This window comes from Psammomys obesus, unplaced genomic scaffold (assembly GCF_907164565.1).
Source record: "Psammomys obesus unplaced genomic scaffold, mPsaObe1.curated_primary_1811, whole genome shotgun sequence".
Lineage (NCBI taxonomy): Eukaryota > Metazoa > Chordata > Mammalia > Rodentia > Muridae > Psammomys > Psammomys obesus.
This window is the reverse complement of record NW_026596725.1, coordinates 1453432-1469488: the sequence shown is the minus strand read 5'-3', so window position 1 is coordinate 1469488 and position 16057 is coordinate 1453432. Positions and strand designations below refer to the sequence as shown.

At 43.6% G+C, this 16057-nt stretch overlaps 1 protein-coding gene across 1 annotated transcript in view; it reads right to left on the bottom strand.

Annotated features, from left to right (window-relative positions):
* Tfap2b (transcription factor AP-2 beta) overlaps positions 1-15173 on the bottom strand; it is a 21186-nt gene extending 6013 nt beyond the window's left edge. Inside the window, exons 1-4 of the mRNA XM_055598720.1 lie at positions 15147-15173; positions 13482-13940; positions 8855-8915; positions 1628-1847 (exon numbers count right to left, since the gene is read on the bottom strand). Of these exons, the coding sequence (XP_055454695.1) occupies positions 1628-1847; positions 8855-8915; positions 13482-13940; positions 15147-15173 (767 nt within the window). The remainder of the gene's footprint in view (positions 1-1627; positions 1848-8854; positions 8916-13481; positions 13941-15146) is intronic.
* Between the last annotated feature and the right edge of the window lie 884 nt (positions 15174-16057).

Here is a 16057-nt window from a genome sequence, read left to right as displayed (position 1 = left end):
TGATGATGATGATGATGATGATGATGATGATGATGATGATGATGATGGGGGAAATTACACCAGATAGGAATAATTAGGATGTAGGATAGTGTGTCCAGAAAAGGTAAATATTGCTCATCCCAGGTACATGGCAGGCGCTCCCTGCCACAGAGCCAGTGGGGACAGCAGAATCAAGCCAAGATTTTTAAAAAGAAGAGGAAAAAATACAGAGCTAGGTTCCAGAAACAGGTAGGCTTCTAAAGGAGAAACAGATAATAATAACTACATAATAGAGGAGTTTTAGAAGTGGGGAGAAGACTAACATTTGTAATCTATTGATGTTTGTCCTCAAAATAACAGCAGTACTAATACTTTTGAGCTTGTTAATACAATAAGCTCTTTGTATTCATTATCTCAACCCATAAATTTTATATACTCGTGTCCAGGAATTGGATTAAAACATCCCCACTCTCTCAACACCAAGGTGTCATGCACACCTTTAATCCCAGCACCGGGGAGGCAGAATCAGGCAGATCTCTCAGGTGAGGCCAGCCTGGTCTACAAAGTTTTTCTAGAACTGCCAGAGCTACATAGAGAAACCTTGTCTCAAAATTTAATAATAATAATAATAATAATAATAATAATAATAATAATAATAATAAATATAAATACAGCCTGACTCTGAAGCTCAAAAGACTCACCTGAAAAACTAAACCAAACAAGGGCTGTAGAATAGGTTCAAACTAAGAATATTCCTCCATCACACCAACATCTAGTTTCCCTCTAGGCTCCCCATGTTCCCTAAGGACTGGGCCAAAATAGAAGGAAACTGGCTACCATGCACCGATCCTGTTGCCGTACTGTTCTGCCAGCCACTTTTAGGAAAGAAGGGTATGGTGAGCATCTAAAATGGGCTATAATTTCAGAAAGTTTTGTGTTATGCAAAGCAACTTAGCAACTACGGTGCCGAAGGTCCAGATGTTGTCAAGAACTGTTGAAGAGGGGGGAAAAAAAGTAACTATTTCTTCCTTCATCTTCACCAGACATCTGCCCAAGCATTGTAATAGTTGCAGTATTAGCAAATACATAGCTCCAGAAAGTGATTACCGACAGTTATAAAGTACTATTAACGTTGTGAGATGTGGTATCATTGAAGGGAGGTCAAAGATCTAGAAAACAGATTTTTAAAAATGGAGAGGGTAATATACTAGTGCAGTCGTCTGTATTTTAAAACTTGTAAAACGTAGATTATATGGCTAGCATGGTGGAAACTGCCTTTTCTGCTTCAAATGAGCTTGTGTGGTGGGGAGATAGGCTCTAGGTTGAACTCTAGATAGGTTCTAGGTATCAGATACCGAGTTCACGTAGTGAAGAGCCTTGCATAGAAAAGAAAGTAAAAGGTTCCCAATCCTGGGTTATCTAGAAGGGCTGCACATGTGCAGTGCGGTCTGGAACGCCAGACACCCAGCCACAGCCTTCCCCGGGAATCACATGTGGGCTGGGCTTCGACTCAGAGTTGCTAGGCAACCGCGTCAGACTTCTCATTCTCCACCCCCCTCCACTATCCACTAATAGATCAAGTGTGTGTGTGTGTGTGTGTGTGTGTGTAGTTTTTGTTGTTGTTTTTATTTGTTTTATTTTGCTTTACCTTCTGAGGACGCCGCCAAGGAGAGACGCATTGAGGCATTCAGGGGGCGAGAGCCGTCTCTGAACTTCTCCCACAGTGACTTTGTATTTTGAAGTTGAACTGAGTAGAGATAAACGGCCTGGGACTGAGCAAAATACCTCGCCGGTGTTGACTGACATTCCTCCCAAGAAGCCATCTTTATTCATCATTAGAGAAGTCACAGATTTGGGAGGGACAGGAACTAGGGAGAGACGGAGAGAGGAAGAAAAATGTTTCCATAAAGGTGACCGGGCTTGAACCCAACTGACTGATGGTTGATAGGACAGGACGTGTCATCTGGGAAAGCCACGGGGCAGCCACCAAGTGGAAAGTGTAGGAGAAGCGGCTGCTCCAGTGGTTCCCAGCTGCATTGCGTTCCCAGAGCTGTGAACCAACCCAAATGTCATCATTCCTCTGGAAACTTACCTGAGATGGGAGGGCATGGGAGTGTTACTTGCGATATAGCCCTGCCCAAATCAGAGAAACACTGGACTTAGCCTATTTGGTCACATGCTTCTTGTGTGACCTTGGGCACCTAGCTGAGATCCCCAGAATAACATTGTCTCCATAAGTACTTGGGGGAGAAGATTAACATCACCATTCTCTGAGAGAAAAATCTTAATGCCAATGATCTCTGTAGAAATTCCTTTTCTCTGATTGGACTCAAATTTGTGGTCATCACTAAAGTTGGGTGCAGGCGGGAGTGGAGAAGGGAAGAGGAATAAGGGCTGCCTCTTGCCTTATAATGAGCCTTGCTTTCCCTGATGTAAAAATAACAGCAAGGTTCATTTAGAAATGCACTCAAAAGCTCATCTCCAGTGAGAGCAATTCAGCAGTGACACGAATTTTGTTTACAAATGGAGGCACCGGCTGGTGATTGTTTGGAGCAGTTATGATTTACAACAGGTGCCCTGATCAATCAACCAATCACGGTAATTCCTAAGAGCGGTGGAGGTCTTGCCTTGCCCCAGTTGTTTCATTTCAGCAAGTAATTGATAACAAACCACACTCAAGGTAGGTTTTATGCAGAAGTTAATAAGAGGTGACAGCTGGTTGCCACTGCTGTGTGCTCTCAGCCTCTCCAGCCTGTATTTCTGTTAATTGTGTTTCCGTGTCATCTGCATGTCAGGACTAGGCTGAGCTAGGTGCAAGGCTGGGGAACGACAAACAGTGAGCAGCTTCCTAAGAGTCTGCTCCTTTGAACTTTTCCTGCATGTTAACTTCTTCCGTGGAGAACTCGTTGAACTATATATCTAGTATGGGGGGGGGGAGTATAAATCTGCCAGGAAAAGATGCACTCTCTGTCATAGGCTGGGCTCTATAATTTCATGAGATAAGGTCTTTTCTAGAGGACACATAAGGCGATGCGGCATTTCTCTTTGCAGTTTACTCTTTACAGCACAGATGTCAGCATCCAGACTCCATGGTTGTTAAGGGGAGATTCCCAAAAGTTAGATGTTTATTAATTTATAGTTTATTGCAAAACCTTGTAAGAAGAGCTTTCCTTAAGGGAGTCGATTGAGACACTAAAGCATTCCCTTGGACCACTTCTTGATAGACATAGCAGAATTTCAAGACTTGTTTATACCCAAGACATATTCTAGTTGGAGGAATTGTATTTGAAAACATCTTTGGCACGCTCATGGTGTAGGGTCAAGATGCAACAAGAATTTTGATTGTGTGGACACCCTTGTTTTCACTAGGGACTGCTACCTATTGAGAGTAAAGCAGCAAAATGCCAAAATGCTTTCATCAGACATGAGTGATCTTTGGAATTTATAAGGGTGACTGTAGTTCTCTTTGTAAATGGGTGATTGGAATGGAGACATTTAATTGTTGTATACAGTATCCACGTGTATTTTAATCTATTTTCATAGCATTCTTGATATCTATATTTCATATTCATATGCAAGTCTTTTTATGCAATTTATACTACTAGGCAGAGGCATGACATCAGTTTGGGGAAGAGCTCCCCTAAGTATAGATAGCCCTTTGCAGTTTTAACAAGAGAACTATAGAAATAAATTATGTAAAAGATCTCATCACAAATGTCTGGCAACATTCTTATCTTTACCGTTGCCTAGCATATTTTAATAACCAAAAGAGCCCAGTAAGTTGACAGTTACTGTGATGCTTACTAAGCCAGTGCTCCTTAAACAGCAGTTCTTCTGATTTTCTAATTTCCAGATGTCAAATTTCTTGAAAACTTAGGCCTTCAGAGAGACATCATACCCTGTTCTTGAACTGGACTGTTGTGGACTGTCTGATACAGCTGGTAGGAGCTGTTTCTTTTAGGGAGAGCACATTACTGTTTCCGTGGGCTATGCCATGTGTGACATTCACATACAAATGCATGTGCCTGCTTATGGAGCGCACTTCCATCTTAGGAAATTCCCTTCTCCCCCCCTAAAAAAGCTCACAAGGTGAACAGAAGTGTTTTCAATTATATTTCCATGTTCTATCAAAATCGTGTTCTTACAATGAACTGGAATGTTCAGGTTCTAACACCAACTCATGCTCTTTCCCATTAGCCCAGCAATGAAGTCCCTAGACCAGACCCTGTATATTTCTCTTCCCAGCTTTCCTTCTGCTCCATATCTTCCTATCAGCTTACCTTCCCCTTGCCCTCACACCTGCTTTGCTCAGCTGATTAACCCCAAATTTCATTCCCTTCATCTTTCTCCTGCTTTTCTCCAGCTTATCAATAAGCCCAGAGAGCAACAGGGCCCAGTTGATTTGTTAGTAATTATAAGCACACTGTTCCTGCTCGTGGAACCCAGAGATGACTGAGATAGGTTTAAAGCGACAGCGGGAAATGCTGAGGAAATGGAGCATAGCAAGACTCAGCATGGAGCTTTTGGTTCTTTACATGTTTACAATTTTCTGTGCATACATTAAAAAGTGGCTCTCCCTCCCCCCACCCTGCTCCTCAGTTCTTATTTGGATGGTAAAGCCAACATTTAGATTTAACACACACACACACACACACACACACACACACACACACTCAAACACACACACTCAAACACACACACATACTTTCCTTTTCTAATGAATTATTCCAAAAAAAAAAGAGAGAAAAAAATAGAATAGTGTTTTCTGGCAGTGGTGAAGTTTTAAGAAAAAAAAGGAAGGAAAACTTGAGAAAATGTTATTCACTACTAGACTGTGTAGAGATTATTGGGCTAGTATTTAATTTCTCTTCTTAAAAACAACATCAAGGTGAAGCCTCAAATTTGAGAAACTGTATTTGATAACACCTGTGTGGGAATGGGGTGGGGAGGGAATGAACCTGTCATGGAAGAAACTGACAGTTGTGAGAGCTAATGTGGGAAGCAACCAAGAGAGTTTGCACCTTAAAAGTAATGATCAGGCAAGCTACCCATCAGCTTTGCATCCTTTTAAGTCTACTTCTTGTCAAAATTTTCTTCCACCTGTTCAGTAGGTGTATATGCTTAGTCACTGAGACTGTGTTAAGAACATGCACAAACACACGCACACACGCACACACACTGGTATACATATATATCCTCCAATACCCAATGTTGGCATCCTTTAATGACAGAATCTGAGAACCTGAAACTTGAATATAAGAGCTTATCAAGTTTTTAGAGTGTCATTTGACCTTGAGGATGTTATTTATCTTCTACAGTCTGTGTATCTGCAGATTTCCACACTTGGGGCAATGGAAAGGAAGGTCTGATCTTTCCAGTTTTGAACTTGTATGTATGGCTTCTGACTCTTCCTGCTCTGTATTTCTTTCTGTTTGTGTCTCTGTCTGTCTCTGTCTCTGTCTATCTCTCCACCCTGCCCCGGAAAGGCAAAGTTTTTGAGAGCAAACACACACCTTTACAGGATTCTGACTGACTCAGATTCTTCTTCGTGAGCAATTCCTTCTAGGCAAGAAGGAAGAGTCCCAAAAGAACCTGCTAGAAATGAGATCTGGCAATTTTTAAAATTCTTCCTCTCCAAGAAAACCCACACCAAAGTGTTTGTGTGGGGAAGGGGCCAGAACTAACGGGAAAAACATGGAAGAGAGTGGAGGTTGAATGGAAACTAACCAAACAGGATATCTCTAAGACCAATAAAAAATGCCCCACAGACACAGCATTTGAACCTTGGACTCCGGCCTCAATAACCTTTCCAAGAAATTCTGACATGTATTCTGCTGTCTAATGTGTCAAACAGATTGCATATTGGTCTCTGATTGTTCAAGCGTAGGTAAGCGTTTTAAGTTAAGCTATAGGAAGATGCAATGATCATTTATGTTAGCTGGGCACTCCCCCCCCCACTGCACCCCACCCAGATTCCTAATCTTAATGGAACTGAGAGTTAAGAATGATTTTTTAATGTCTCGTTGGATTTTTAGACTGTTAATGTACCGAATCCTTCTCATTATTACTTTATTGATTGCTCATTGACCAGCCCCCTTCAAATCGTATTAACCACCCTCTGCCGGTTTAGATTAGGAGAGTTTAAAAAGCACCTTTCATTACTCCCCCCTCTCCCCAACTCCTGCCATAGAGTTGAGACTAGGCTGCTTAATGGGAGCTCTAATGGGGCAGCTAAGAAGAGAGGGGCCACGGTCCCTGCCGATTGCATTAATAGCTCAAAGGGGGCCAATACAGAAAATTAGCCGTAAACGAGCTCTGGAGATCTTCAAATGAAAGAGCCATTTATCACGCTGGCTACCTTCACTCCACTCGTTTGCTCTCTCTACTGGGAACAACTCATTTCCTCTTAACTAAATTACTTCAGAAATGTCAGCTAAGCCCACATAGCAAACATAACAAGAGAGGGAGTCCATAATGTATTGGGTGATATCAATAGGGAAGAAAAATGACATGAGTTAAGTTTCAGGAGTGGCTATGACAGGACTGGACAGATAAATAAATCTTGTATGCCTAGGTAATTAGGTTTCATAACATAGGAGACATGTAGATGTGGGCTAGATGCTGGCTTTTTACTAATAAAATATAATTTTCTAAAAAACCGTCTAAATGCCCATTAGAAAATAAATTAAGCAACCATGTGCCCTGCTAGTTGCTCAAATTTAGAATGTTCAGTTTAGGAAACTTTTTCACCTCTTTACAGAATTAATCTCACAGAAGCATCCCTCTTGGGGATGGGAATATGCAAAGATGGGTGAAGAGAGGCAGGGTGGGAGCTAATGAACCCATAACTTTATTTTAAGTAGTTCCTGGTGAGTTAGAAAAATAAATCAAACATTTGTTCAATTTTTGCCTGTGGCTTTTAAAAGATAAAAATATGATATTTGGCTCTCTTCTTCATGTAATAAAGCACACATTTCATGTATCAAATAATGGAATTGAACTAATGTTCATATTTATCCTACTCACCCCAAATCAATTAATGATTAGGGGTTTACTTCAGTGTTTTAAGCTGTGCGTGCTTTTAAAGGCTTTTGGGGAAAACATGTGGCAGTTTCAGAGAACAGAATAAGCAACTTTAGTCAACACTCTTCTTTATCCCTGGAAACAGCCTTATGCATAAATATTCATGCTTCTCTGGCAAACGTATTCAAACACAGCAACCAATGCTTCCCACATCTAAGAAAACCATGAACCCCATTTTTCTAGGCAAGCTAAGTTCCAAATATTTTTATTGGCCCGACTATTAATAACATTTCTGATTGGTCATCTGCTGGGCATGTCGCTCTGCCAGCCAATTGATGTTGCTAGGATACCCAACCCTGAGCTAAGCTAAGCTGTTCTAGCTTTCCACCAAAAGGGGGGGGGGACTAAAACAACAGTGACAAAGGGGAACAGAAAAGCTCCTCCCTCACCCCACCCCAATAAACCAGCAATTAACCAAAAGAGAAGACTCAAGAGAAACCAGTGAAAGTAAAGAGTCAGCACAGTTTGCCAGCTAAGCACACCCGGAGCAAACCAGTCGAAGATGGTGTTATCTAAAGAGGAGAGGGAGAAATACTCGGTAACATTTTAAAGCCTATTTGAAAAATCATTTTGGAACCAGAAGGCACCACTCAGCCGCTGCTTCCCCTGTCTACTTCTCAAAGCTACATATTCATGGCTTTTTAAAAGGAAAAAAAAAAAAATTAGCATACTTTTAACCTCTTTGGAATCCTTATTTCACAAACTGCCTACTACTAGCCCAATTTGAGTCTGGATGGATTACTTCCTAAATTATCCTTTTCTTTAATTATTTTTGTGAATGTTAAGGGGCTCAAGTGACTCTCAAATGAGTGAAGCTGGGGGTTATTGACTCCAAACCTAAGGACCATCTTCCTCTAGCCCCAATAAGAAAGGGCTCCATGGTCGTTAAAACTATATTTTCCAATACCGCAGGATAATTAAAGATTGCACTGTGTACACATTCGAACTCTTAAATTCGTGGCATGTGACTGACATTCAGGCCTTGAAGCAGCTACTCTAATAGCCAGACATTCTCTTAGTGACTGTCAGAGAAGAGGAGAAAAAAAAAAATTAAGCAGCTGCAATACGCCTGAAATGAGTTATTGTAATTACATTTAATTAGTTTAATTAGTTAATTATTTTGCTTACAGCTGTACAAGAGACTGCAAACATTTGTTAATATCACATGCCCTTTAACAGTATGGGGTGATTCCACAGTCATAGTAAATCATGAGTGCATATGCAAGAAGATTTAGATGCATTCCTAGTCTGCCTAAGCCTCTCAGGATGAGCATATTTAGCAAAGCATTTGGCACAATTAAAAAAATAATAAATAAAAGGAAACAACTCATAAACCATAGAGAACTGGTAACAAAATTACCACCAAAAAAAAAAAAATCAAACCAAAATGGGGAGGGTGGAATCTCCATGACACAGACTTTAACACAGCTAAACTCAGTTATGAACAAAGTAATAATAGCACACGTTTGAAAGCAGGGCTTCTCAGCCATTTCCACACATCATGATGGCTTGGTCATGTAAGATGCATTTAGAATGGCTACCTTATGCATTATGAGAAAAATGGCTACTGTCAGTGTCTCTCTGATTCTCAATCCTGGTTTCTCATTGAGTTTCCATTCTGCTTAGTCCCAGTTCCTTTTTACTCAGCATGCCCTTTTACCTAATCTAACACCAATAACTGATTACAACAAATGTGTGTGTGTGTGTGTGTGTGTGTGATATAAAATAATGAACTGTCCCAAAGTGAAAGACATCAAAATCTTTGCTTACTTTTGGGAGGAACAATCCATACCTTTTTTAATGACTGACTGGTCCAATAGGTTCATGCCGCTGTTATTGGCATCTTCAACTGACTGTGAATATAAAAACATCACCATTCAAATTGACTGGATATTAAAGAATTGCATACATAAATCATTTCATTCTAAACAGGAGTTTCTATTATTTCCTATTATCTCCAAATCGACATTGAAACAAAACTCACTAAAATGGTAAATTTTCCCAGTAGAAGAAAAAGAAAAAAGAACCTATGAGAGACATCTGGGGTACAGGATTGCCTGTGTTATTGTCTGAAACACAGTTATTACACAGACTTATAAACTTTTAAATCATTTGTCCAAATGAATTGTGAAAAGTTGGCAAGAGCTAAAAGATTTTTTTTTCCCCACCAATATTAGCTAAGAGCAATTTCAGTTTTTCCTTCTATCACAGTGCATTTAACCCCAGAGCCATTTTTACAATACATAATAGTTTACATTATGGGATTTTAATTAAAGCCTGAGCAATTTGGAATGGAATGCAAACAGCAATACAAAAGCCTCCAGGACCTCACACCCACTGCGGTCCACGTAGGTTCCCCTGAGCTATGGGCATCTTGCTCCACAATGACAGTTCCTCCGGGAGCTCCTCCAGCCATGCTGGTACTGCTCTCCACCTGTCTTGGAGGCAGGAACTACAGATACTGGTGCACACACACAAAGGACCGAATCCTCCCAGTCAGCACCTTGCTAACGACAAAGAACATCCATCTTCAGTTTCATCCCATAGATAGAGGGGAAGTTTCAACTCAGAATTGGCAGCACTTCTGAGAGAATAGTTGCTGGAGCCAGTTCCTTGCTGTCACGAAGCATGGGAACTGGCTTTCTAGCTGTGCATTGCAGGGTGTCAAAAAAGCAGATTCTCTTTCCAGCCTCCCCACTCCCAAAGAAAATACCCACTGTCTTTCTGAATCCCACAACTGCTTCTCCTGATCCTTTGGAACTTAAAGTTTGGGCCATTTTGTTACCCACTCCTATAAAGAGGTATAACAAGAAGGGCTTAAAAGTGAGGTGTTTTCCCCCAGCATTTCCTAGCCATTAAGGATGCATCCTTACACAGAGTGTGAGTCCATCACAAGGAAAAGAGAGAGAGAGAGAGAGAGAGAGAGAGAGAGAGAGAGAGTTTCACAAATAAGCAAGCATGGCCTAAGAAATCAGATGTTCTAACCATCTCTGCTCATTTCTTTCTTTTCACTGTCAGTAGTCTGAGAAAGCTGAGGGTGGGGTGTTTCTCCATTTGAACTGTGGTAGACCTCCATACACATCTCAGTAGTGAGGAAGTGTCTTAAAAATACTTCACCAAACTTGTTCGTAAGTTTTCAGGGGGCCCTGCATACACAGGGTTGCGCACACTCAGTTCACCCCTTTTCTAAACTCGTGTGTCTGTGGGCAATGAGTCCATCCAGGACAGAAATATTTGCCTGTGTTAGTGGATGCGAAACCCATCACCTACGGGCCTGGACCCATGAGCCCCCATACCTCACGCTTCTCTTGGTGCGCAAATACGTATCTACGCCTCATCAGCAACGTGGGGTAGTTGTGGTAGTTAATGAGAAGGCTCTTGTCTGATTTTCTATCTAATTACGGCCGCCTGCTGGGTTTTTGTACAGGATATTCACGCAGCATGCTGGCGCTTAATCGTCACAGGGAGGATCGTAAAGATTTAATTAGGACTGCATGCGGAAGCGCAGAAAAACAACTCAGACTCATAATTACTAGACTTCTTTAGTTAAAAGTGATACCAGGGGTTGCTTTAAGACACAAGGGTGTGTTTGAGTGGTGTGTGTGTGTGTGTGTGTGTGTGTGTGTGTGTGTAGGGTTCACTTAGCAGCTTTCTATTTTGATACTCATGGGTGGTAGAGGTGATGGGAGGCTAGAGGGCCAAGCTGTGAAGAACAAGATGCCTACATGGCAACTAAACAAATCCACAACTAGGTGTCTCCTCATTCTCTTTTCCTGTAACCATTTCCCCCTGAGTTTTTAACACTGCCCCTCCTCCCCAATGGGTGAAATGTAGCATACCCGGAACCCAGACAGCGATCTGCTAGTTTAATAGCCCCTGTGAGTAAATTGAAATAGAAATTGACAGGGTTTTATAGTTTCATTTAAAAAAAATATTAGAAGCATTTGGTTAATTAGCTCTCCTTCTTTTCTCTCACAGGGCGGCGGCCTCATGAGTGTGCCTCTAGGTCAAATGAAACCCCCCCCAGTCCTGGACCCATAGGGCCTATGCAGCACCTCTGGCTGTCTGGTCCCTGGCTTCCAGTGTCCTGAATGCACAGATAGGAGAACCTTGAGACAGAACAAGTGACTCTGAAGTCCAGGCCAAACCACTCTGTTGTCACTTCTAGAGACCAGAGGATGCAGTTACCCCCTTGGGTCTTTTGTTGCTTTGTGTGTGGAGACCTGGCAGCTTCCATATCTGTACTCTAGATCCAGAACATGGCAGTGGACCCTAACAAGGGTAGCAGGAACTGATCAGTAACATTTCTGGATCCTAGGTACATACCTTCTCCTTCCTTCTCTCTGCCATCTCAACCTTGCCCTAACCTCAGGAGTTCTATCAGTGAGACCACACTGAGCCCATACATAGCTATTTCACCTTTGAGGCTGGCGTGGGATGTATTCCTAGTACTCTTCACACTTAAGGCTGTTGTTGGAGAAGATCCCAAAGGCCTTCCCATGCCGGGTTATCAGCTGGGGGGAAGAAGAGGGAAGCAGAGATCGCTCTCTATTCCCACAGTCTCTGAGCAAACTGAATCAGCTCAGGCATCATCCTGGGGTTTTAAATCTTAAATGCTCTAAATCCATCAAGTTGTTTTGATTATTACATTCTCCCAAAAGCACTTCCGTGGCCTTGTTTTGTCCTCTCCCTTTGCATTTAGCTAAACACCCCAAAACAAAACAAAACAAAACAACAACAACAAACTTAAGGAAAACATTCTAAAAGCAAAGAAAATTTCTGTCTATTTTTTAGAGATATTCCAGGCTCAATTGCCTGAGTTCCTCGGTCTGCAGGGTGGTGGTAGAGGTCGTGGGTGATGTTAATGTCCCCAGTGGCGATGGGGATGTGCAGTGGTAGCCAGGGTAATGGGGGGACATGTTCTTGGTCTACCTTCATTATTCAGTACTTTGAACCGTACTCAGAAAGGTTAATTTAAAACCTCCCCCCATGCATATTATTCCAATGCATTAACAACAACAACAACAACAAAAAACATCAATATTTCTTTTCTTATATGGTATTCTGAAATCAGCAAATACCTCCAGATAGGCACAGTTCAGTAAAATCAACAAAACAATCACTCTTGGCACAGTGGGTGAATCCAGCCACAGATCAGGTGATTTCTTCCTTTATAATAACAAGGTTCCTCTAAAACAATGAGCCACCATGGACCACAAGATAGTGTTTGGTGCTGTCACCACATTTTGATTGATCTTAATTTTTTTTTTAATTTTATTTTTCCTAGCAATGAGAAAGGACTTGGCTACCTTCTCTTTTTCATTTTGTTTTTCTTTGCTTCGGAGGTAAGTCCACAGTGATGCATAACAAATTCAACTATGCCAATGAGATCCAAGTGTCAATTAAATGCTTTACAACAATATTTATCTTTTCTGGAGACTTTTTAAATTTGGCTGGGTAGGTGAAGCAGAACTGTTCAGAATCACCCTGACAGTATTTAGGAATCGTTTCTTTGATGTTTCTTGGTTTAGTTTAACTAAATATTCTTATCCAAGTCAGCCTCCATTGTGTAGGCTGCAAATGGGATACCGGGTGGGTAGGGAGTGTGTTTTGAACCTTTTGTTTTAAGAAATAAACACGTGATACCTCTCCAGAGAGGAATAGTAACATTGGGCAGGGGTGACAACTAGCGTTGCTTTACGGTCAATTATTGGCCCTCAAAGAGACGAAATTTCCGAAATGCTGCTTGTCCTCAGGCACTGCGGAACCCAATGGCAGCTCTCCCGGTCGGTCCCTAGCGAAGATCCGCTTGTCAGGTGGCGGCTCTAGAATTCTGTTGTGGGAAAGGAGCTCCGCAGCTTTTGGAAATTCAAAGCAAAGGGGCCTTAAACAAACACAGCTAAGGACTCTCCTGCCGAGCGCATTGTCATTCTCAGCACAGCTTTGCAAACCAGAGAGAGCACCTGGAGCCTGCAGGGGCCCTTTCGCCCTCTTAGAGCTCTGCTCTCTAGACAGCCAGCACTTTGCCTACCAAGCCAGAGGGACAGCCTCACTGTGGGGGTACTCCCATTTCGCCAACTTCTCCATACAAAACAATAGAGAATGCACAAGTACAGTCGCTGAGTAAGGATAAAAAACATTAGCCTTCATGGCAACGACTGAGAACTATCGCGAAAGTATTTCCCCCTTCAATATTTAATTTCCAGCCGTCCTGTCATTCACAAACGGATCTCTAGAAACCGCCACTTTCTAGCCACACACTCAAACACAAAGTTTCGTACGGTCCGGTCAGTCCGGTTCTAAGGACAACAACTGCTCCCACCAGAGAAGACCAGCGCGTCCCTCCCGCCTCCTCTTCGCTCCCCCGGCATTCTTCTTTTCTTATCTTTTACGTTTGTCTTTTGTTTGTTTCGAATTACCTGTACGTCTTCCATGCCAGGATGCCCAAGGCCGTGCAAGGAGAGGCTGTCGCCCATGCCGGCGTCCAGGCCGTGGTGTGCCGAATGGAGCAGCACGTCCGGCCGGCGGACAGAGTGGTAGTCCCTTCGGGGGTCAAGGCCAGAGAGCTGGGGCAAGGCTGCCCGGGGCTGGGGCAGGAGAGAGCCGGCTTCTGAGCCCACCTCTTGGCGCTGTCGTTGTCCCCAAGGGTGCTGCTGGGGCTGGTGCAGAGGGTTCAGGGAATAGGGGTCGTTGACATGGGAGTAGGGGTCTTGACTCTGGTGGTAGGGTAGCGGTTGGTAGGGGGGCGGGAAGTAGGGTGGCTGAAAGTCCGAGGATGGTGTGTGGGACAGCGGCGGGGCGCTCGAGTAGGGCCCTTGGGACACAGAGCCCAGCTGAGACAGTCTCGAGCTATGGCTTGGGACGCCATCGTGCCGGTCCTGGGAGGAGAGAGGACAGAAGGAAAAGAAGAAGAAAGGCGAGAGAGAGAGAGAGAGAGAGAGAGAGAGAGAGAGAGAGAGAGAGAAGAGAGAAGTTCGGTTTCTGTAGAACTTTCCCAAGATAAGTGAAACACCAAAGAGTCTAAACCTTAGACCCCAAGCTGACTCAGGGCCACATGGTAATATGTCAACAGTTCCATACGGGAAGCCTGAGGAGACTTAACAACAACAGAAATGGGAAGCTTACCCACTACCCGGCCTAAGAGCCATCTTTTGAGAGTGCAAAGCAGGTAAAAGGGAGAGGAGAAGGAATCGTGTGTGGACAGAGAGAGCTTTGAGCAGCCTTGATTTAGGAGAAAAAAAATGAAGGACTCAAGCGGTGGTTGTTTTTCTAAGTGTTTCTTGCCTCTTCTATAGATCCAAAGTACAGCAAACGCAACTTCCTAATAGCTGTGGTGCTGTGGTGGTTGAAAAACCAACTTCTGCCGCCACTGGCAGGTAGCTGGCTGACCCTGGGGGCTCACACAAGCAGGAGATTCCCAGAGCAGGAAGGAATCTGCCTGATCGGAGCTTCCAGCAACCCCTCCCTCCCCATGAGGAATTAAATAACTTAGTGTTTGATTGAAATGGATCTCCTCTGAAATCACACCCTAAGCCCATGTTAAATTGAGTTGTGGTTTGCAGGAGTTATTTCTAAGCTTGCCTTCCATATCACATGCTATTATACTCAGGGTGTTAGAATGAGGAGTTGAGGTCGGGAGGGAAGGAGATGCCCCTCCACCCCCAAAACACACCATACCCTCACTCCTCTCCGGAGTGTAAGCCAAGGGAAAGAAGGGGGCAGAAGTGCAGGATACTTAAAGTTTCTCCCCATCCTTTTGTGAAAATGGCCAGTGGCAAAGGCCCCTGCTTCTTCCTGTGGACACAGCCTTCTAAATTTCCAAACTGCCTTGACAAATAAAAAGTTTTTCAGTTCAGCCTCACCCCCTCCCAGCTGACTCTCGGAGCTCAGACAGGGAACACACAGGGCAGAGAGAAGCAGCTGCAGCCTCCTCCAATTATGGTGCTAAATTACCAAGCCAAAGGCACTCAAAGGAAGACGGAGAGACAGAGGGAGGACACGCGCACACACAGAGAGACGCAGAGACAGAGAGACTGCGAGAGGAGAAGGCATGCACTTCTGGTACAACGGGAATCTGAACTCACCATGGATGAGTAGGTGTGGACTAACATCTGGGAAAAAAAAGCCTGGTTACTGCTCAAAATCAAACAATGAATTTTCAAAAATCAAGGAGTCCAGCAGAGAAGCGAGCTGGACATAGGAGCTGAGCTTGAGGTGTTTCCAGGACAAGCCATCCAAGAAAAAAAAAAATCCCCCTCCAAGAAGATTGGAGGTGCCTGTCATAGACAGGCTGAACCGTTCATCTGTCTCTCACTGTCTTTTTGGCCTCTTTCTTCGGCGGGTTCTTTGGGGGCTCCACAAACAGTCCTCTTCCACCCGAAGCTGGGCTCAGACTGCTCGGGCGCCCCTTCCTCCCTCCGCTTGCCTACACCGCCTCATAATAATTGATATTCATGACTATTAATATTACACGAGTACTTTAAAGGGAGAATGGAGGACAAATGGAGCGTGAAGCAGCAGCGAGCTCAGAGCTCCTCCACTATTGTAAATGACGTTCATTCAGTGGAGAATTACTAGATGTAATCAGACCAGGGGGCTGGCGGAGGCAGACTGGGGGAAAAGTTTAGCAGGAAAGAGGCAGAACTTCAATTAACTGAGCTGGGACGCTCGCTTGCTCTCCCAAGGCAGCCTCCTGCTCTCTGGATTCGGCGGTGTGGGGGAGCCAGGCTGGGGGCTCCCAGAGAATGTAGGTGTTCTTGTATACAGAGGGAGACTTTCCCAACAGCAGGGGAGGAGGTGGTGGCCCTGGGTGCGTGGTGTGAGGTTTAAAAACCAAACTAGGAAGGCCTTGCCTGGTCATCTGGAGGGGAGAGAAAAGTAAATGGGTGGGCCTGTTTGTTTATGTTCTACTGCGAGCCACACCGACTTTTTCTGTATGCAGAGGATGAGGCTTTTTCTTTCTTTCTTTCTCTCTCTGTCCCCTCCCTCCCTCCCT